General features: G+C 51.2%; 7 protein-coding genes and 1 non-coding gene across 8 annotated transcripts; 2 read left to right on the top strand and 6 right to left on the bottom strand.

Annotated features, from left to right (window-relative positions):
• Positions 1-2,083: 2,083 nt before the first annotated feature.
• BDP81DRAFT_475400 (uncharacterized protein) lies at positions 2,084-4,300 on the bottom strand (the record flags this gene model as incomplete). The annotated part of the gene is made up of 4 exons (XM_060594733.1): positions 2,084-3,157; positions 3,212-3,853; positions 3,909-4,176; positions 4,242-4,300. 4 exons carry the CDS (start codon positions 4,298-4,300, stop codon positions 2,084-2,086), a joined length of 2,043 nt encoding a protein of 680 aa, XP_060439694.1.
• A 1,555-nt stretch (positions 4,301-5,855) lies between these two features.
• BDP81DRAFT_358480 (CFEM domain-containing protein) lies at positions 5,856-7,781 on the bottom strand (the record flags this gene model as incomplete). The annotated part of the gene is made up of 8 exons (XM_060586359.1): positions 5,856-6,406; positions 6,461-6,528; positions 6,582-6,964; positions 7,019-7,086; positions 7,141-7,177; positions 7,235-7,419; positions 7,476-7,614; positions 7,671-7,781. The coding sequence occupies 8 exons, from the start codon at positions 7,779-7,781 to the stop codon at positions 6,039-6,041; spliced, it is 1,359 nt and encodes a 452-aa protein (XP_060439693.1). The 3' UTR covers positions 5,856-6,038.
• A 2,093-nt stretch (positions 7,782-9,874) lies between these two features.
• Positions 9,875-11,308, top strand: BDP81DRAFT_465051 (oxidase; the record flags this gene model as incomplete). The annotated part of the gene is made up of 3 exons (XM_060594227.1): positions 9,875-10,685; positions 10,739-10,913; positions 10,978-11,308. 3 exons carry the CDS (start codon positions 9,875-9,877, stop codon positions 11,306-11,308), a joined length of 1,317 nt encoding a protein of 438 aa, XP_060439692.1.
• Positions 11,309-11,954: 646 nt separating this feature from the next.
• Positions 11,955-13,140, bottom strand: BDP81DRAFT_399064 (zinc-binding dehydrogenase; the record flags this gene model as incomplete). Its single annotated transcript, XM_060588537.1, has 2 exons — positions 11,955-12,856; positions 12,954-13,140. The coding sequence occupies 2 exons, from the start codon at positions 13,138-13,140 to the stop codon at positions 11,955-11,957; spliced, it is 1,089 nt and encodes a 362-aa protein (XP_060439691.1).
• Positions 13,141-14,556: 1,416 nt separating this feature from the next.
• Positions 14,557-16,324, bottom strand: BDP81DRAFT_410385 (family 10 glycosyl hydrolase). Its single transcript, XM_060589122.1, has 4 exons — positions 16,022-16,324; positions 15,894-15,949; positions 15,590-15,838; positions 14,557-15,529 (listed from the first exon to the last, which is right to left on the bottom strand). The coding sequence occupies exons 1-4, from the start codon at positions 16,274-16,276 to the stop codon at positions 14,863-14,865; spliced, it is 1,227 nt and encodes a 408-aa protein (XP_060439690.1). The 5' UTR covers positions 16,277-16,324; the 3' UTR covers positions 14,557-14,862.
• A 1,368-nt stretch (positions 16,325-17,692) lies between these two features.
• On the bottom strand, positions 17,693-17,787 carry BDP81DRAFT_t322. The gene has a single exon. It is a non-coding gene; the product is annotated as a tRNA-Ile (tRNA).
• Positions 17,788-18,297: 510 nt separating this feature from the next.
• Positions 18,298-19,071, top strand: BDP81DRAFT_502524 (uncharacterized protein; the record flags this gene model as incomplete). The annotated part of the gene is made up of 1 exon (XM_060595570.1): positions 18,298-19,071. The coding sequence occupies one exon, from the start codon at positions 18,298-18,300 to the stop codon at positions 19,069-19,071; it is 774 nt and encodes a 257-aa protein (XP_060439689.1).
• A 123-nt stretch (positions 19,072-19,194) lies between these two features.
• On the bottom strand, positions 19,195-21,383 carry BDP81DRAFT_484652 (cytochrome P450). Its single transcript, XM_060595115.1, has 4 exons — positions 20,959-21,383; positions 20,750-20,900; positions 19,429-20,677; positions 19,195-19,372 (listed from the first exon to the last, which is right to left on the bottom strand). The coding sequence occupies exons 1-4, from the start codon at positions 21,122-21,124 to the stop codon at positions 19,337-19,339; spliced, it is 1,602 nt and encodes a 533-aa protein (XP_060439688.1). The 5' UTR covers positions 21,125-21,383; the 3' UTR covers positions 19,195-19,336.
• Positions 21,384-21,500: the final 117 nt, after the last annotated feature.

Here is a 21,500-nt window from a genome sequence, read left to right as displayed (position 1 = left end):
TTCCGACATCGCGAGTGTGGGTGGGGAGTGAAAGTGAATGGTTCCTTGCTTGCACGATTGAAGCGAAAAGACAACTGGTAAATTTTCTAAACTTCTTCTTCTTGAACTCGTGTTTCTTGTCTACCGACCCGTCGACTCTGTCCAACTTGACCTCTAGTTACTATTCCGCTTCTTTAATGACGTGCGGTCTCGCGCTGTGGGCACATATTTGATCGTCACTCGTTCGAGGTATTCTACTTTCCAGCATCCTAGAACTCGGACATCGAAAGGTCTGCCCTACAATTAGAGCATTTGAAAATGCCTTTTGGCTGGGTTTGATTACTAGCCGTTGATGGATCCAAAGAAGTCTTACCCTTTCTCACTGGCCGAGGTAAAACGTCTAAGCGATCAAGAGTCCACTGAACGGCCACATGATTATCTTTGGAAACATCTACAACTGTATACGATGAGGGCAGACGTGTTGAAATGTCGTGTGATGCTAGGTGCAAGTGCCCCGCTGAGGCTCAGTCTGTTGAGCTGTTCCTGACTAATTGTCGCCATGGGACATCTGCAAGATGAAGGAATCCAGGTCCGTTGACCCTGCTTGCAGACAACCACTGATGTCGATCGTTTGCGGCTCTCCTTACGACGGCTACCACAATCCCATTCTATTCCCCCTTGGGTAAGGTCATGGTCGTGTGAGTAGCGGAGTGGCTGAAGGGTCATCGTGCCAATCATGTGAACACTCACGCCCGGTCGAGAGACGTAAGCTCCATGTATCAGGCCTAGTCTCCTCATCCATGAGCTAGGTGTAGGGTCAACCAGAAGCACCAAGTTTATGAGAATGACAATGATTGAGAACATTAAGTTGGGTTTCTAAAAGCTACTCCCTCGGTCAGGCTGCTGAAGAAGAGAAAATTATTAAAGCCATAATACTCTCTGCAAGTTTAAAACTGTGCCATAGTACAAAAGACTGAGATAGGCCGCAGCACTGGCAATCGGCACAACTACCTATCCAACAGGGCCTGGTCTTATTTTCAAGCAAGACGTAACCACGCGCCTGAAGCTTCTTGACCTGTCCTTTTGTTGCGTTTGAAGAGCACCGGCAAACCCGGTATATGAGTACTGGACAGTAGCTCGTCACTGTGATTACCGAAGTTCCTCCGCCGAGACACGTGTCTTTCTCTTTCAAGTTCCAGTTATACCTAGGTAGTTCATAACTTAAATTTTGAATTCACTCAGCTTAGATCAATTGTACTCTCAATCACAGCATCTGATTTGTCCCGGTGTCAAGCAAAGTATATAGCTTAGTTACTCGGACTGTGATAAGTGGGAGAGCAAGATCCACCAAAGTGTGGCACATTCTGGTGATGAGGTTCCGTAAGCTTTTCAATATTATATTGTGACTAGCAGTCACGTGCAGGATGATGCACCGACTCTAGAATTGACCTTATTAATGACTCAAGCTGTTTAAGCCATTGAAACTGGTCTAAATTGCCTTGATAACAATTCTGATAAGCCACTAACTATAGGTTCATTAATATTTGGTTTGTAGAGCTTCACAGCAACTCGGGAAAGGATGCTCCCAGTCAGCAAACAATCTGATTTGTTCTCCATCTTTATGGTTCTGGTTTTCTGTTGCACCAGACGTCACGCACGCCATGTACTCTGTTGGCAGTCAGTCAATGTTAGCTCAGGATAGGTATTATTTGACTCAAGAAACTGAGTGAACAGCGAAATACATGGAAAAGCAAAAAGGCAATGCGACAAGTAGTAAAACCTTTATGTAAAACCATGCAACCATTAATTTATCACAGATCATCCAAACCTCGTCATGACCTTATCCACGATGACTGTGTCATTTTGGCACAAACAACATGAATAGTGAGTGTGGCATTCGTTTTTTCTTCTCTGACACCGCTTCTTGCATGTCACTTCCCCGACTATTCATCACATAACCCTGCAACTCTCTTTTTGAAATGAACGATGGTATCTTTGAATTATTAATTCAGAATATTGAGCCGATTTAACCTTGGGTGCTGTTGGGACAAAGTTGCGCCCAACGCAACAAACTACTGTAATTCTACGGATGGCTCTGGAGTGCTTAAGCCGATGACACCTTGGCTTCCTGGATGATGACGTCGCTAGCTTTTTCAGACACAATATACAGAGGCAAAGCAATGTAAAATCCGGGAATCTTGGGGAATACACTGGCATCAACGACTCTGAGGCCCTTGGTACCGCGAACCTTGAAGTTGGTATCGAGAACAGCCATTGGGTCATCATCAGCACCAATGGGACAAGTGCACGAGGCGTGGTGTCCCCATGTCTCGTCCTTCAGGAACTGCTTCGCGTCTGCCTCTGTGGAGGTGTTGGTACCAGGCCAGACTTCGGGGAAGCTTCCGTCGAGCGGGATGAGGCTGTCAAAGGCCTTTCGGGTGAACTCAAAGCCCTCGTAAGTAGCCTGAAGATCCTTGTCAGCTTCTCCGTTGCTGTTGACGCCCGTGTCGTAGTAGTTGAAGTTGATGAGGGGCATGTCTCTGGGATCGGTCGACTTCAGAGTCACAGTACCAGCGTTGTTTCTGCTGTGAGCCTTGAGGATGATCCATGCCCAGTGCTGTGCATCGGCAAGCGAGTCGGAGGCGTAGCCGGTGAAGTAGCCCTTGAACTTGGCCGGGGCACCGGAGATGAGCAAGTCGGGCTCGTTCTCGGCGACAGAGGACTTGAGAATGACGGCAATTGCGATGCCGTTGGTGGCGTACACGCCCTTTGTGATAGGCTCAAGTCCGTTCTTGTAGTCCTCGAGGCAAGGATCGGGAGACGTCTCCAAGAAGGTACACTTGCTAGTAATAACAAAGTCGCTGTTGGTCTTGCCAATCACAGTTGCCTCGTATCGGTCCTGCATGTTGGTACCGACACCTGGGAGGTCAACGACGACAGGAATCTTGAAGGAGTCGAGCTCGGCCTTTGGACCAATGCCACTGAGCTTCAAAAGCTGTGGTGTGTTGAAGGATCCAGCCGAGATGATGACTTCACGGGAAGCATCAACACTGCCAGAGCCGGTTGAGGAAGCAGCTCCTGAGCGGGGATCGGCACGGTAAAGGCTGGAGCCCTCCAAGAAGTCAACACCGACAGCGCGAGGCGTGTCGCCACTCTCATCAAATCGAATCTTCGTGACCTACGCACTGTTAGTAAATGAAGACCCGTGGAACCCTGGATCAAGTGGGCATACCAGAGTGTCGAGCTTGATATCAAGGTGATATTTGCGCGATCCATCAGCGTTGACAGCGTTGGCTGTATCCAAGATCAAGTCTCTGGGACCACCACGAATGGAATCAGTCATCGAGAGCGGAACCTGGTACAATCCAGTCTTGCTCGTCTGGCCGGGGGCATTCAGATCACGAAGTAGAACCTGGCCGAGACCAGCGACGGTGCTGAGCAGCAGTCCAAGAAGACTCTTTCCCATGGCAGTAGCAGCTGCGATGATCAACGACAGAAGCTTCTGATCTTCGACTACGAGTGACAGAGAAGTGAGCGAAGTACCAAGCCATCCACTGTAGCCGTGTCCGATGATGCTGGATGGCAGGTACAAGTTCTTCTCAATCTTTTGGAAGTACGACTGCATGTTGCTTGGGCTCCAGGTATCATCGCCGGTGAGGGTGGCAATGTTGGACCAATCGCTATCGTGAGCATTGATGGTGATAAGAGCGTTGTGGCGAGAACAGCCACCCAACGTTCCGGCGCGAGGGTACCAGACACCGAGAGGGGTTGCTTCAGCTGGAGGATCAAGTCCGACGTAGAAACTACCGTCGGGCATCTCGTACGTCATCTTGGAGTCCCTCTTCTGTTGGTCAAGGTCGGGGTAGTGGTTGACCTACATGGCATTAGTCAAGGCACTTGCCAGCAAGTCCTTCGCGCCAAAAACTCACAAAGTAGTTCCATCTCGTGTCTTCGAACTCAGTGGACATAAGATGAAGAGCCGGAATCTTCTCCGTCCATGCGTCGCCCGAATCTCCTCCGGCATCAATCAGCAACACCTTGTAGCCGGCAATGGCAAGATTGGCCGCAACGGGGCCTCCTCCAGGACCGGAGCCAACAACGACATAGTCGTAGTTATCAAGAGTGGTGTTGGCGGCACGTCGACCAATGAAGGGCTCATGACGTGGTTGTTGTCTTGTAGTCTTCCATGGAACAGCACTAATGCCAAGGTCAGCTTCTTGAGTTCCTAAGTAAGAAATCTGCCGATGAAGACTTTCACTTACATGGAAGAGGCCGAGTCGGCCAAAACAGTAACGAGTGTGAAAAGGAGTGAAATGCGCATCTTGGGCGCTTGGCAACACGGGCTGCTGGGAAGTGAAAAGAGAGTGACAATGGGTCGGATGGATACGAAAGTCTCAGAACATCGAGTCAGATCGAAGACGAGTCGCGTTGGAAAGCTTGATATTCTGGGCCAACGACAGTGATGAGACAGCTCGAATGGAAAAGAAAGGAGAGGTCAGCCATTAGCTAAGCGGTGTTGATAGGCGGTCTGATATTCAAGCCCTGTCTTGTGGAAGTGAGGCCCATCGGAAGACTGCCAGTTTAGGGGATGGGAATTGTCCGAGGTGACAAGCTCAGGAGATGCCGTGTTCGTGCTCCGCTTCAAGATACCGGGTCTTGATGTTGATCGTCCTCCATGACGACTCCTTTTCGGGTTGGCGGACTGCTCCACGGCACGGCCATGAGGGCAATTGTGTTCTCCTCTCCCATGAGCCAGGATCTCAACTTTGGAGCACTCATGGATACGGAAAGCCCAAGCCTGTCAGTGTCAGGCCCTGCTCATTCGTACGAAGGCAGAAGGCAAGTGGGTTAGTTCTCAGTGCCGATGCCACCCTCCAATACATGGATTGCGAATGGGACAAGAAGACTGATTTGGGACTGAATGAATACAAGGTTGAGCAGGCTTCCGCATCCAACTTTGGTCACTTGAGGAGAACCATGAGCGACAAGGAAGCAATGCCACGAGAAACCTTAGATCATGCAGCAGAAAGTTTGTCTAGGCTTCTTGCGAGCAAGACCAACCGTTGGCATAAAAGCTGCCAAGGGCTTGATTCTGACGATGCAACGCAGACATGAGACTAACTTCATCGTTAGACTGACATTGGTGCAATTCGTGATGCTTCGGCATCAACAAGGGTTATGGGCGCGAGGAAGCCGATGTGCGCTCTGACAATGGCTCTGCAGGAAGGTTGACTCAGACATTGCTGCGGGCAGTCTTTCTGCGGACCGCTTCCTAGCCCCCGGCTGGGCTAAAACTGCAAGGTAGACGATCGCAATGACAGATACAACGGGGGGCCAGACCCTCAATAAGTCCCAAGATGGAAATGGCATAGCCCCCACTGCATGCCACTGAAACCTTCGAGAAAGATTGATTTCGCAGGGGAGGAAGATGAGAATGGGACCCTGGCGGAGGGATATGCTCTGTAGAGAAAGTTTTGGCGAAATAGGAATGAAAGACATGAAGCCTCTTGAAGGCCATAGACGGGCAAAGATCGGCAATGCGTTGAGGAGAGACCCTTGACAACAACCCATGTTCCAACGACTTTGCTCCACTCGAGCATTTACGTTTTCTGCTCAACGCTCATACTGGCTAGCGCAGTGGTCAACGGCCATTAAGAGGATTTTCATCCCGTCAAGTGGCGTTCGGGATTTTAGCGTATCCGTAAGCTCGACAGCTAGGTCTGGGGTAGGGCTAACCAAGAGAAACATTTCCAAGGAAACATGACTAGATTTGGATGGCGTGGAGCATGGGTCTCGGACTTTGACCTGGCGGGTAGTGCGGACTGCAGGAAAGTCTCAGGGCAAGGTTTGACTTCCGTAATGACGGTGTGAATTATGTTTATGTTCTATGTTCGTATGTGGTATCTCAGTGCAGCTTTATGCTGCCAGAATTACAAAATGGTAGCGGGATCGATCCTCTTCTGTGTCTAAATATTGCCAAACCATGAAAAGGAATGAGGGAGTGAAAATAAGAAAAGGCAAATGAACGCCGGCCAGTATAATTCCTCATGACATCATACTCACACAGACTCATGTGGAGTAATTGGCTTCTTTTCTGATGACGGGCGTGAACTGGGGTCAGTGAAAGGCCCAGTCGTGAGTTCGTGCTCGACGTATGAGACATCGTCCCGATGTCTCGACCTAACCGAGAACTCCTTGAGTACTTGGATGGCTGGTTTCGATGAACCCTTGGATGAAACTTTCTGGGAGTTGGAAAGATTCTTCTGTTGGCTTGAAAGATTGGCGTAGTTTAACTTGCCCCTTTGAGTGGTGCCAAACACCTTGGGGAAGACCAGACTGAACAGAGAGCGGATGGCCGGCATGCTGGCACAAATGATGCCTACCGGGACTTCGATAGTGCTCCAGTATCCGATCTCGACATAGTCCTCTGGAATAATGTTAGTATGAATCTTTCTCACGGCTTCGTGGAGAGGAAACTTACGCGTCGCATTGCTGGTAGTTGCGTAGCTGGCTAGTGAATGCAACCGTACTACACTCACGATAGTAACACTATGTATCCGTTAGCACAAGATGCCCCAGAAGAGGAAAGATGTCAAGCATACAAGAAACCAACGCTGAACATGAGAATAACCATAAGCTTCTTCTTCATGGACAGCGAAAGATTGTACAATTCTTTCAATGGAAGAATCAATGTTGCCAAGTCCAAAAGAATGTTGAAAATCGCTGCGGCCCAACCCTGGACGTTGATGTTGTTGCATTTTGCCGGGTACTCATTGTCCCATGCTCTCCAGGCCCCATCGATCGGACGGCACTGGAAGATCGAGATGAGCTCGAACGTGATGAAGTATGCAACATTGAGCCCGATAAGGACCCAGCAACCAATTCTGATTTCTCTCTTGGGAAAGATTTTGAGATAGAAGAGCAGAATTGAGATTTTGGTCACCGGCAGAGCTCCAATGTAGAGAAGCTCGTCCCAGTAGAAGAGCTGTTATCGGAAGTCAGTCATGATACTGAAGAAATCGTGCAGAAAAAGACTTACATAGAGAAATTGTGTTACGTCGTCAGGGTGGACATTCCAAATGTCTTTGCCCAGAGCAACTTGTGAGACTTTTGGCAACGAGTCAGCATCACAAAATCCTGGTTGAACTTGGAGAGACTTACTTGGAACCGAGAAAGCATTGAATGGTATCATCATGCTCTGGCATTCTGTTAGTAATTCCACAATTTGCCTAGGGCTCAAGGAGAGTTGACTCACCACGGCAATGCACATAACCCAGTCATCTGGCCCCCAAGACTGGCCACCCAAGCAAAGTCGGGCCATGACTCTCAACACGAACGCCAAAAGGCCAAGAACAAGGAAAACAACTCCGGTGACCCATACTAAGGCAGTTCGATCTCGTGACGGTGCGCCGCAAGTATGCTTGGAGTAGCTTTGAACCTCTAGTAATCTTGTAAGCATGTCAAACTTCAGTCAATATTAGCGAGTATCAACATACGTAGTGCCTCCCGAACAGTGCAGTTGGAGTGTACACAGAGTGAAATCTTATCATTCAGCTCGACGTTTGTGCATATGCAAGTTGCGTTGGTAAGCGAGCATAGCTGTGTCGCCAAAGTAACTGATTGAATGCATTGCAACTATTTCAATGTCAGTTCAAAAAGGCCTTCGGCAGCCAGCCGAATCTATGACTTACGCCGCACAACGGAGGAGTCTCCGTGGACGCGGGGGTCTCAACTGTTTTGGACAGACCCCACACGCCTTGACACCACGCCGAAAGTAACAAAATAAAAGCAAAGAACTTCATGGTTTCAAGTTCCAGCTTTGAGGGCAGGAGACGGAATTCGAAAAGACGAAAGAAGGAAGGAGAAGAGACGGAGAAGGAGGAATGAATGACTGAATCCCGTTGGCATGAAGACTTATATCACAAAGCGAGGTAGCAAGTGGAAGACTTGTATAGTAGAAAGTGGCTTGATTCCTCTAAGTGGAAGATCCGTATGAGGGTCATATCTATATACCGTACAAGACGGGTAATCGGCTTGTGGAAAGCGGTATCGTACGGCAGTAACCGGCAGCGCCACATGTGGCGCTGCGACAACATATTCAAGGCTCTTTCATCTTTTGATCCAAAAGGCCCCGAATCTGTGCCACATCTGCCGACATCCCGGCGTACGTTATTGTTTCCATTTCATCGAAGACAAAACCAGGTTCTGGGAAGTTAGCTGGCGGCAGGGTTTGTTTCGATTTGTGGGCGGGTGCCCATCAACAGATACGGGACGCGTTGGATCATTGAATGAACTGCGTCAGACGGGCCCTGATCTTTCTTACCTCCCATGGCAAGAGAGTCCTTGTTGGTCTTTGCCACTTCTTGGCGAAAATCACCAAGCCCTACTAGCTCGATTGGTATATCTACCCATGTGCATAATGAACGCCCCCTAATCGTCTATGTAACCCTCTCTGAAAGTCATTTTACACATCATTACTTCGAAAGCGGCAAGGCGAGAATGTCGCATTCCTTCTTCTCCTGAAAGACCGTTGCCAAACACATCAAATATGGAGCGGTCAGCTTTCCGGGATCCCATGTCTAGCGGGGTGCATCGTGAATTATGACAGACAGGGGTCTGTTTCAGACCCTGCGACTGGGCCACATGCTAGTCATCCTAGACTCTGCCATCACGACTTCATGCCCACGGACTGTGGGTTGAGCTGGCACGGCTGGTGAGATGCCAGAGCTCAGAGGTGGTGAGGCGACGGCGAAGGCGATGGGATGGAGTAATCGCGGAGACCCGGTACAGTGGATGTTTCTTTCTCAAATTCTTTCTGCATTCCATACCCGGTTTTTGTTGGAGATCTTCGTCGTATGGTGCTAGAATAGGGACCAGGAACACAAGGAATGACAAGCAACTACCCAATTGCGTCTGACACTGCCCCAGCGGCTGGAGCTCATAGGAATCTGCCCCTGATGTCTTGCGGATGGTCAGTATGTACTCCGTACATCGCATCCGTTGAGCCATGGAACCGGGACCACTGCACCGTGCAGGGGCGCCGACCAGCGGTGTGCGGTTTATTCGGGAAGTGTGAGAACCCGAATCGGCATTCTGTGGATTTCGGCGCCCTGATGCAACTCTGTAAGCCTGGGCTTTTCTCCAGTCTAAGTTCCTACCAGCCGATCAGTGGACAGCCAAGTTGTACAGGTCCTACTGTTCACACTAGAAGACGTTGACAGAAGTTTGCTACGTTCCCGGAAAGTCCGTCAAAGTTTTGGAGACCTCAGAGTTCAAAAATGGGGCCATCGGGGAATTTGAATGCAGATCGCTTGAGTTATCAATCCCGGGCGGCCTCGATATGACAATTGCTCATTTCTCAAGGGTTACATGCTGGCCAGGGGGGCATTGAAGCTAAACTGGTAAAGTTTCTCTTGACAGCAACCAACCGGGCAACCCCCAACTATCACCCTGGTGAGAGTTGCGCTTTCCAACAGATTGATACCAGATTCCCAATGGCTTGATTCTGAGATTTAGCAGCTAAAGAGCCTGGAGAGATCCTTTCCTAGCATGATGAGGAAGGCGAAAGTGCTGGTGGGATTTGGGGGCCGCAACAGTGAAGCCGACGATAACTGCCCACCCATGCTGTTTCTCCTAGCCGGCAGTCTTCCGATGCCCACGATTAGGCCAACTCAAGTTGATCCCAATCTTTGGTTTCCGCACGTCGCGGAACCAGCGGCCCGTCGAACTCCCATAGTAAAAGGGACTGGCCAAGAATAATGTTCCGATTTCAAATCCTCCACCTCTAGATCATTGACACGCGCCCACCGGCAACCGTCAGTCATCCATCGTCACTCTTCCAACCCCACGTCATATCATTCGATTCTCACACTCTTTTTGACTTGGCTTCTTCAATATGAAGCTTCATTACGCTCTTTCTATTCTGCCCTACTTCAGCAGCGGCGTTCTTGGGTTCCCTGCATACGCGGCTGATGCTCTCAGAGAAGAGCTCTCATCCAAGCTCTCCGGACACATCGTCAGCGCATTCCACGAAGTACACGAGAAGAGGCTTCTTTTCGACCCATTGACAACACCCATCGATGTCAGCGGCGACCATGAGTTCATCGCACCCGACTTCAAGAACGGCGCCCAGCGTGGTCCCTGCCCAGGGCTGAACGCCCTGGCGAACCACGGCTACATCAGCCGCAAGGGCGTGACGAGCTTGGTCGAGGTCACGGCTGCCATCAACTCGGTCTTTGGCATGGGATTGGAGCTTTCCACGATTTTGGGAGTGATGGGAACTGTCTTCGTCGGAAACCCTCTGTCCCTCAACCCAGGGTTCTCCATCGGAGACGCTGCCAGCGGATCCAACAACATCTTGGGCAATCTTATTGGTCTCCTTGGTACGCCACGCGGACTGAATGGCTCCCACAATATCATCGAGGGAGATTCATCCAACACCAGAGCCGATTTGTACATGACGGGAGACGCTTCCACCATGGTTATGGATCAGTTCCAATCCTTCTACGACATGTCATCCGGCGAGGGTGATTACAACTTTGAGCTGTTCGCCGACAGAGCCTCTATTCGCTTCAACGAGACTATTGCAACCAACCCGAACTTCTACTATGGTCCTTTTACCGGCATGATTGCTCGCAATGCGGGTTTCTTGTTTGCTTGCCGCTTGTTTGCAAACCACTCTTCCGAGAACCCCACAGGCCTCTTGAGTAAGTGATCAGCTCCAGATCCAAGACGGGGGCAAAATGCTGATTCTGTTCAGACAAAGCAACTCTGAAGAGCTTCTTCGCTGTGGAGGGTGAAGAGGGCAATCTCACGTACAACAGAGGTTGGGAACGTATTCCAGAGAACTGGTACCGTACTCCTGTGGACTACGGCTTGGTCCAGCTGAACTTGGATATCCTCGCCTGGATCGCCAAGTACCCCGAGTTGGGAAGGCACGTGTATTCAATCCGATTCCATAAGTGAAGAAGCATCACGCTAACGAGTATCGCTCTACAGCATTGGCGGAAACATGGGAAAAGTCAACAGCTTTGCGGGAGTCAACCTAGCTGACCTCACCGGCGGTGTGCTGAATCTCACCAAGCTTTTGGAAGGCAACAACCTGTTGTGCTTCGTCTTTGAGATTCTTAAGACTGCCTCTCCGAACTCGCTGTCTACAATCTTCACCATCATTGAGGCACCTCTAAAGCTTGTTACTGACACCGTTGGCGCGGCTATCCTTAACCTGGCCTGCCCGGCCTTCAAGGATATGACCGTAGGCGGGAAGAGTCTGGATGAAGGACTCAAGGCACAGTACCCCGGCGCAAAGATGGCTGACAACATCCTTTGAGATGATCATCCTCGTCTCTGAGTACCATGATTCAGCATAATGTAGAACCAAACTTGTACAAGCGACAAGACTATCATCAGCCGATGGTTACCCCATTTAATTCATAACCATGCCGTTGAGGCAATCGAACTGCTACCTTTCGCTCTTTGGATTTAAGGGAGACTTGGATTGTGAACGCGAGTTGATCATTTTTTCCGACCAACTCCCACATTCTAAATTTACTGTCATTGTCAATGGCCTGAGAGTCACCAACGACATACATGCCGATGGAACTGAGCGGGGGAAGTGAGTGTGTTCACTAGTCGCTAATATATGATTAGGTAGCACTTGACTATAAAAGCAACAGCCGTGTATTACTGTACTTGACGGTCCACTATACCCTTCGTAACTATTGATCCGATTGAGAAATCAAGTACGCATGCTCAAGTACGGTACCAAGTTTGTTTGATCAGCAGTTGGTCAACCCAAAGTCCCTACAACCCTCATACTTCGTCTTATGTTTCGATACGACGTCGAAAGCGACGTGAAATTATTGAAAGCGCGTGCACGCTCGACAACAATATTCACAGAAATTGTACTTCAACGCATCATCATTTCATCATTCATCTTCTAATCTACATAGTCCAATCCAATCCTTTTGATAATTTTACAACTTGGCGTGCTTCTCGTTGACCAGAACATATCTGTAACGAGCATGGCCTTGCTCCATGTCAACAATAGCCTTGTTGGCGTCCTTGAGCGGGCGCTTCTGGACCCAAGGCTTGACCTTCTTCTCCTTGGCAAGCTCAAGCATCTCCCTGATGTCGGAGGGGGAGCCGATACCGCTACCACCGACCTTGATACCGCTGGCGAGAAGAGTGAAGGCGTTGATGGGGGGCAGGTTGCCACCGTCTGGGGCACCGACCTGGATGAAGGTGCCGTAAACCTTCAGGAGTCTAAGGTACTGTTGCAAAGGCATCTTCTCGCTTGACACGGTAGAAATGATGAGATCGATGGAGCGGGCATTGGTCTTGGACCAATCCTTGTCGTCGTCGGTCGCAATGTACTCGTCAGCTCCCAGCTTCAGGACCTCATCCTTCTTGGACGCCTTTCTGGAGATGCCAATGACCTTATCGGCACCAAGGGCCTTGGCGAAGAGCACAGCAAAGTGACCAAGGCCACCAACACCAACGACACCAACAGTCTTTCCAGGTCCGCAGCCGTTCTCCTTCAACGGAGAGAAGACCGTGATACCACCGCACAACATCGGCGCGGCATCTTCAGAAGGAATGCCCTCCGGGATCTTAATGACGAAGTGTCCGTTGGTTCTGTTGTAGTCGGCGTAGCCACCCATGGCCTTACCCTCGTCGTCGGGGTAGACGGAGCCGTATGTGCTGACGTTGGCGCGGCCGCAGTAGTTCTCGCGACCGATAGAGCACTCGGGGCAGTCGGATTTCATGCAGGAGCGAGCCTGAGCACCGACACCGACGCGGTCACCGATGGAAACATGCTTCACGTTCTTGCCGACGCGGACGGCCTTGCCCACGATCTCGTGTCCGACGCAGCAAGCTAGAGAAGAGACACATGTTAGCAAAGATCGATCGACAAATTCGTCCTTGGAAACCCCGCGTTTTGAATTGAGGCGGGGTAAAGAGGGAAAACTCACGATAAGGGGTCTCAGCCCAGCCCGAGCGGAGCATGTGAAGGTCAGAACCGCAGATACCGCAGTGGGAGATCTCAATGTCGACATCGTCCTCAGTCCACTTCTTGGGCTCGAACGCGCCCCATTCCATCTTTCCATTGACACTGTCGGGGCTGTGGCCGAGCCATCCTTCGAACTTAATGTCAGACATGATGATGTGTGTGTTGTGGTGTTGGGCTGCGATAAGCTGGCTCGTGTTGTTGACTTGGTGTTATCGGAGTCGATGTTCGTTTTTAAAGCTTGTAGAGCGCGAATTGATCAAGGAGATACTCGCAGTAACTTGGGAGGGGAACTGAGTTTATGTATGAACTTTTCGAATTCAAAGCTCCGAATCCACGGTCCATGACGGCATCCACAAATGCCGCGAGCTAGGACCCATTTCCCTCCGCTCATCATGTCATCAAGAACCTTCTTAACCGGAGCTAGCTGGAGTTAAGACGGCACTATACCGAGTGGAAACAGTCTGGACAGCTTGCCGGCATATTTACGGAGTCTTCCGACGCCCAGGGGCAACCGTCAATGCCGCGGACCGTCGGACGGGTTCGTGTTTTTTTGGTGGTTCTATCAGCTTTCAAGCTTCCAAGCTCGGTGGTGCTTGGGCCGGAAAGGACTAGCTTCGCCCGCCACTTCAGATGATGACGCAGAGAGGAGGGGTGGAATCTTCAGTGGGGTTGTTCTTGGAAACTGAGACATGTAATTGGATTAACTTGTTCTAACCCCAATGCCCCTCCACGGCCAAAAGTCCGGATTTCCTTTGCCCGCGGGGCAAGCGCGAGTCAGATAAGCTGACGTTTCCATGCTGTTGTGCGGCGTAGCACAGCCTGTCAGTGAATGGACAATGCAGGCCAAGCGTAATATCCGTATGTACTCCGTACGCTTCCTCCCGAACAATACTGAAAGATCGGTTCCATTCTTTCTGCTGCAGCCTGCTGATGGAGGCGCTGACAGACTTTCTTCTTGGCTCGCTGGCTTGTTTCTAGTTCCCTTTCCAACCTAAGGGTACGCAGACATGTGCGTTAGTGTGCTTGGTATGCACTAAGATGCTTATTGCCGATCGTCCGGGACGCCGGCGTCGCGTGTCATTCGATCGCATCGCAGATTCGCAGAATAGCCTTTGATTTCCCCTCAGCTAGCCTGTGCTGTCCTGGCTGCCCTCCCTTTGTGTTACGCCGCTTCCGCGGCATCATTACAAATTCCTAATATCCATCGGTGATAGGCTATGAGGGAGGTTACCATCGGCGTTTACCCTGCATGACATGATACATTTCCACGGGGGGTGATTGATTTAGCCGTGAAGCTGGTTCCAGTCTCACGTCTCTAAAATGTGCCTATCCGTACCTCAGTTTCTACCAACTAAGTTATTTTTATACTCCCGGACTTAAGAGCACTGAACTCTACGACGACGAGCCGAGGTACAGCATGATATCAGGAAATTCAATTGGCAAACATGCTACAACCTCGATGCTTACGTGTAGTCACCATCCTGAAGCGAGGTAGCGACAACCACACGCTTAGTCTGGGAGCTCGGGAGCGAGATTGAGTGTGTTTTCCCCGTGAAAGACTGAGCCTCCCTGCGATTGTCAATCGTGACGTTGATGGTTGCACAAAACATCAAACACTGCATCGAAAGAACCGGCAACACCCAGAGGAGTGTATGACGAGAGTACACAGTTGAATTCATTCGCCATGATTCGACAGTACTAAGTAAGTATGAACATGAAGGTGAAGTATTTACATCTCGTTCAACCAACAGGGCCTACAGAACCCAACCCCACCTCTACCCCGCCATGCCTGAAAGTGCCATACCCTCCCTACGTCTTGCTCATTACCCGAGAAAGAGAGAGTGATCTCATGGTTGATGGACTGCAGATTCTCAGAGACACTGAGAGTAGTAGTCATTGGACTTCGTGCAGACGTAAGGAGACTGGCACGTAGTAGACCCAGTCCAGCCAATACCACCGCACTGGCCCCAGCGAACCTGCCCCGTGCCAGAGGCAGCAGTACTCGTAGTCGCAGCAGCAGAAGTAGTTGTCGTAATCAAAGTCGTCGCGCGAGAAGTCGTAGTTGGAACGGCACCAGTGGCAGCAGCAGCGAGAACGGACGAAACAGACGTGTACGCAGGCTTCTTGTTAAAGCTTGCATCCCAGAGCAGAGCATCACCGGCACCGCTGAAAGTCTCGGGGATCCAGCTGTACTTGTCGGTGAAGCCCCAGATGGTGACACCGACGCACCCAGCAACGTCCAGGCAGGAGCCGACGACGTTGGCGTAGTCGTTACCCTGGGTAACGAGGGCGGCGCTGGAGGCGGGCAGGCTGGAGTGTCGGATGTCGAGCTCCGTGTAGGCGACTTCGAGGTTGAGGGCGGTGAAGCGGCGAAGGGCGGTCGCGAGGGCGCTGCGGCCCGGGGTGGAGCCCACGATCAGGTGGCCCTGGAAGCCGACGCCGTCGATGGGGGCGCCGGCATTCTGGACAATGGTGACGGCCTCATAGACGCGGTTGGTCTTTGCGCCGTTGTACTCTAGGTTGTAGTCGTTGTAATAGCTAAGTCGTTGCGTTAGTGATGGGATTTAGTCGCGAGAGGTAGATGCCTTTTTGACTTACAGCTTCGCGTTGGGGTCAGCGGCCCTGGCGGCTCTAAAGGAGATGGGGAGGTAATCCGTGCCGAGAACAGTGTAGAAAACGCTGGTGCGCCAGCTTCCGTCGTCGGCTGCGGCTTCATTGACGACGTCCCAGGCGTAGCACTGGCCAAGGTAGTGCTTCAAAACGTTGGAAATGTGCGTGTTGATGACGGCAGTCAGAGTTGCTGCTGTCCATGATCCGCTCGAGACCCAGTTTGGGAGTTGAGAGTGCCTAGTTCCTGGTCAGAGTTGCGCACCACCAACACCTAGATGTGAGGGGGGTTTACCATGTTAACGTGTGGCATCTCAAAATCTGTCCGTTTGCCTTTGCAATATTCGGGATCTTGGCGAAGTCATCTCGTTAGCCAGCGTCCAGTCTAGCGATTCGGATCCCAGCGATTGGCGCTTCACATACGACATCTCCTGAGGTGTAAGAGAAGGTGTTCTGAGTAGGCTCGGTGTACGCCCACTTTTGTCCGTTCTCAGGTACCAGGGAACCGAAGTCAGCGGTGTTGTTGACGATGGCCATGTAGGCGGCATCCGTGGTAGTGCGGCGCTCATCGACGGCCGTGCCGAAGTATTTCAGACCGGCGCGGACGGCAAGGGTGTTGAGCTGAGCCGACACGAGGCCGGAGCCCAGCAAAACCGCGAGAACAGCCTTGGCGTACATGATGTTTGGCTCTCTGATATTGAGTGATGATCGATTATCTGATCGATGCGCACGCGTCTGGCAACTGGAGCATCACCTCCAACTGACGTCTTCCATGTGACGGGCACCGTAGACTTATAGATGGTCTCGAACCACCATCGCCGCCGAGTTCCCAGCCGGGGTCACATTGCATGGCGTTCAGCTTCCGGTCGTGGCTCTCATCAGGATGTCTGACCATCGGACATGATCTTGGAATAGTCTTGCATTGTCAACTTTTCCACGTGGGGTGTGGCATCGCCGGCCCGAAGGATGTGCTTCCCGCTGCTAACCACACTCGCAAAAGTTGGGGAAATCATCGTGAGCGTTCAGCATCAAGCAGTTCGGGCCATCAGATCTCCTGCAAACCCATTCAACCTTTTTACCCGGAGTCAACCTCTCTCGATCGCGTCATGTGCAGATTGCTGAGAACTCTTTTGGTGTCTCACTGTACCAAATGGGCACACTGGCCGCGCAAGTCAGACGGAGCAACAGCAGCAGTGCCGTGGCCATGTCTGGCAAACTGACTTGGCGCTCGGAGGATGCTCCGAGAATTTCTGTGCCTGGGCTAGCGCGAGGAGGGAGAAAGTGGGCATCCCGCCTGCGCCGTAGGCCTATAATCAAGGATTTCCACATGGTCGCATGTGAGCGCGGGGTTGCTGCGCAGACGGAGGAAACAGAAGAAAGGGTTTATTCGAGAAAGAAAGGTTGTCATGGTACGCAAGTGGTGGGCGTCGACGAGCTCATTTCAAGGTCTGGGTCCAGATACCGAGATCTGAGGATATTCCACCAGTAGTCACCCACGGTGCGATACTGAAATTCAAATTCGAGGGTCTTTGGTGAACGCCCTGATAGTCAGGGAACCGTGGCTACGGGAAAGTCAAGGGTCAGCCCATTGCCGCACTCCCATATTAGCCTGAATTTCTTTTCGTTTGCCTTCCCGTTGGAGTTACATCGCAGCAGGCGTCTGATGCTTGGCAGGACAGCCAATTTGATGTCGCAGACGCGCTTGTTTGGAAATGGAAAATCGGCCACCGCCAGCTATCAACCGCAACAATTTGAGCATGCGATCGACGGGCAGTGAAAGGTTCAGTGGAGCATTTTCGTAACTATTTGCAGTCCCGGTATTCCGATCTTAGCAAGATTGGTACACGATTTGTGGTCACTTGCTTGACGCGTATCATGAAGTTGAGGGAGTCAGATTAATCGCGATGGAACTCCAGCTAGCTGCACCTTCTTCTCCAATTCTAGTCTGGACGTAGCGGCAACTTCCAAAACTCAAACGCAAATTTGCGTTCCACATGCCCCAAGCGCGCTCAGACATAGACATCTGTCAAGAACCTCTCCTCAACACCAGGCATTTCAGCAAAGTTGTGAATGATGCCCTCAGCAAAAAATACATGATCAGTGGGAGGCTTGAACTCCCGGCCTTGGCATTACACAACATTTCAGGTGAAATATTAGTACCACGCTCTGACCAACTGAGCTAACCGACCCGTCTCCGAATTGGTGATCGAGAGCGGGACGGCACTCAAGACGGGACGAGCTGCCCTCGGCTCCACAAGAACAACCTGCGGGCTCATTCACCCCGAACAAGGGGGCAAGATCGAGGACAAAGCTGCAACACCTTGTCTCTCACTGAAGTCCGCTTCTTTGAAGATTTCTTAGTTTTGATTCAACAGTCTTTACGAAACTTTGGTTGAATTGTTGGCATAGACTCTACGAGAGTTGTCTAGAGGCGGAACCGACAGCCAGATGGAAGTCGCCTTTATTTGGCCGCACCTCGAACGCTCTCATAGCTACAAGTCAAGTCTAACAACTCTCTCAACTCTCGCTATAGAATTCTAAAAACAAACATTAGTTTCTTATATAGAATAACTCAAGAGTACTTGTATCTGCAGTTAGACTTGATGCAGTAGCTTTAGTAAACTGCATCTTCAACTTGTCTTGACACAAAACTCGGCAACAACTTACACCATAGAAGCCCAAGCAGTGCTTGACCCACGATGTCGCTCCAATCTGAGCGCAGTCGATCTGAGGCGCCATCCTCCGCAACCAGCCGCACGCTTCCGGGTAGTCGGCGATTACGTCGTCGCGCTGGTAACTTTTCATTGCGAGTTTCCACCCGGGCTATACCGCTCGAATTCGATGCAGCGAGCTCTGTAGAAGACGCTGGCACAAGCGAATACTCAGACTCAATCGCAGCCAACGGCACCGTCATCAGACTTCCTGACATGGAGTGCTACTTGGGTCAAGGTTCGATGACGATTGAGTGCGAAGTAGACGGCCCCTTCGTGATCACACCTTGGCGTCCAACTGATACCAGCAACAGTGCGACATCGTCGGACGCAGGATCTCTGGTGCCCGCCTTGATCAGCCGTCCTAACCATTACCCCTCCAACAGATTGAATCTTTCAGCTCCAGAGTCTTCGCGAGGCCGTCGGAAATTTGAGGTGAGTTCTACGCTTGGTGGGGAAGCGTCCCATCGACAATTTGGATTCCACGGCGAGCCATTCTCACCATCTCTCCGCTCGCGACGGATGGAAATGTTTTATCGAGACAGCATTGCTCCAGTCCCCTTGATGCCGGTGTTTTCGGAAGTCAGCAGCGTTTCCAGCAGTTCCCAGCGACTCCCCTCGTCCCCGATAACCCCCCCACCTCAGTACTCTGAATTAGTTCACCTTGTTGGGACTCGAAATTGGACCTCCAGCCTGGAAGAGCAGCAGGCGCTGGAGGCCGCTGCAGATGACCTTTCTGACATCTGGGATTCTAGTATTTGATTGTTGGGTATGAGAAAATTGGACTGTTATTTGGGCGTTTGGGGCTTTCTCGTTTGCAACATAGGGGAGGGAGTTTTAGTTGGGGAATGGACATGAGGAAGAGGAAGTCTAGAACAATTTGAACGCGAATTGGAATGTTTTCGTTTCTAAGATGATAGTCTTATGATTTTAAGCTTTCTAGTGTAACCATGATTACGAGCAGTACTACGTGCTCAAGTAGAAGTAGCACATCAAGACAAGCGAATATTATTGCAGCAAGTTCGTCTCACTGTCGCTTGGTAAAGCTCAACTGGCACTCATCCTTGAAACAAAGTTAGCATCAACAATCTAGACATTTAGACGTGGCCGAAGACTTACCATGGGGAACAGAGTAGCAAATACCCTAATCTCCTCCGACTTTTCCGTTGCATGATGCTTCCAGTCGATCTCCAACGCCGCCTTGCCAATCATGGCAGCCATCGTCAGCGGCACATACCTCCTTGCGAGGCAATCATGTGGCCCAGCGCCGAAAACCAGCCAATTCTTGGTCTTGGACTCGGCGTCTCCGGTGATCCATCGGTCAGGGTTGAAGAACTCGGGGTTGGGGTAGACCTCGGGGTCGTGTAGGGCCGGGTAGCACGATGGAATTATCATGGACCCCTTGGGGACGGTGTATTTCGGCGTGACGGGGAAGTTCTTTGTCGCGAGGTAGGGAACGAAGATGACGGGCGGCCGAAGGCGGAGGAGCTCCTTAATGACGGCGTTGGTGAAGGTGAGGGACTCCAGCATGGGTAGATCAAAGGGCTTCGTGCTATCACCGCCTCTCGCTACGAGGTTCTCCTCTCGAAGGCGTTGGACGACATCGGGGCGCTGCGCGAGAACTTGGAAGAGCCAGGTGGTGGCACTGCTTGACGCATCCTGCGATGCAAAGAGGAAGGTAAAGAGCGTCTCTGAGATCTCCTCATTTGTAAACTCTCTGATCATGTTCGAAGGCCTCACGGCATCAGTCTCCCCAGCAGCAACCTTCTCGCGATACTTGTTGGACTCCATCATATGCAGCACCCAGTGGTCGACAATGGATGTCGGTGTCGCGCCCTTGGCCATGTTGGCTTTACACGCGGCGGCGCACTTTGCGAACTCGGCGTGAACCTGATCAGCGACACGCTTGCCGAGCCAGACTTTTGTTCCGGGGATGTACATCGAGAGGGGGACGTTGACGAGTTCGAGGGCTGCGGTGACGAGGTAGAAGTCGTCGGCAATCTTCTTGACGGCGTCTTGGGAGATGTAGTCGCCAAAGAAGGTACGGCACGAGAGCGCGCAGTTGATTTCGCGGAAGAGAGCCATGTAAGCCATGGGGTTTCCGTTGTTTGCCTCGCTGGCGGCGACGAACTTGTCAAAGTACTCGCCCAGCACCTTCTCGTGAACCGGGAGATAGGTTGCCATTGCCTTGTTGGTGAACAGGGGCATCAAGCCCCTTCGATACTCGGCATGTTCCCTACCCTGGAGAAAGACCCAGGCCTTGTGGCCGAGGATGTCTTTTGCGATGGGTACGATGCAAGGCTCGGCGTAGGCTGGAGACTTGAAGACCTTGTGAGCAATGTCGCGATCAGAAGCGAGAACAACGAATCTGTAACACTAATTGTCAGTAAATCCGCCGGCATGGATTTGAGGAAGTTCTAGTCTTGAAATGGCTACTAACTTGTGGAAGACTGATACGCAGCTGAGAGGACCGCTCGCCCATTGTGCAAGGTACTCCTCGAATTTGGGGTGTAAAGCCTGGATGAAGGGTCCCATGAGGGGGATCTTAAACGTAGGTCCCGCAATCGAGCCTTTCCTTTTGAGATACATCACTAGCAATGCGTTAGTCTCGTTTGTATTGCCATAGAGGAGCTTTAAGTTCGTCCGTACCCTGATCGTACACCACCACGCCGAGAAGAAAAGTGACGATGTATTGCCATGTTGACCAGCCCGAAAAGAAAGCCGGCAGCGTGCCAGACGGGAGGACTGTCTCGTTAGACCATTTTTGCCTTACTTCAGGCTGCAAAATATGCGTGTCGACAATTGCTGAAGCCATCTTAAAGCATACAGTGGCATTGCTGGACCGTCTTTCCCGTCAGGGGAACAGCACAGGGGCATCTTAGCATCTCTTTAAAGGAAGCCAGTAGGCCCATCAAAACGTCAAAGGGGTCTTCGTCTTGCGTATTCGTATACTGTCGACACCACCAAAAACAGTCTCATTTCAACTGGGCTCCGTCTGGTTGGACCACATGCAGACATCGTTCGTTTCTCTTCCCAAACCGCGGGAGAAGCCAGCCCTGTGAAGTCTTGGCATCTCAATGACTTGCGGAGACTAAACCTCTTTCGGTAATCAACTCGACGTTTGTCAGCAAACAAAACTGGAGTTTGACAAGGGGGGGGGGAACTGAGCAGCGAGATCCCTCATCGATTGA

Source organism: Colletotrichum phormii (genome assembly GCF_030913505.1).
Source record: "Colletotrichum phormii strain CBS 102054 chromosome Unknown BDP81scaffold_27, whole genome shotgun sequence".
Lineage (NCBI taxonomy): Eukaryota > Fungi > Ascomycota > Sordariomycetes > Glomerellales > Glomerellaceae > Colletotrichum > Colletotrichum phormii.
Note: the sequence above shows the minus strand (reverse complement) of the source record. Positions and strands in the feature narration are given on the sequence as shown.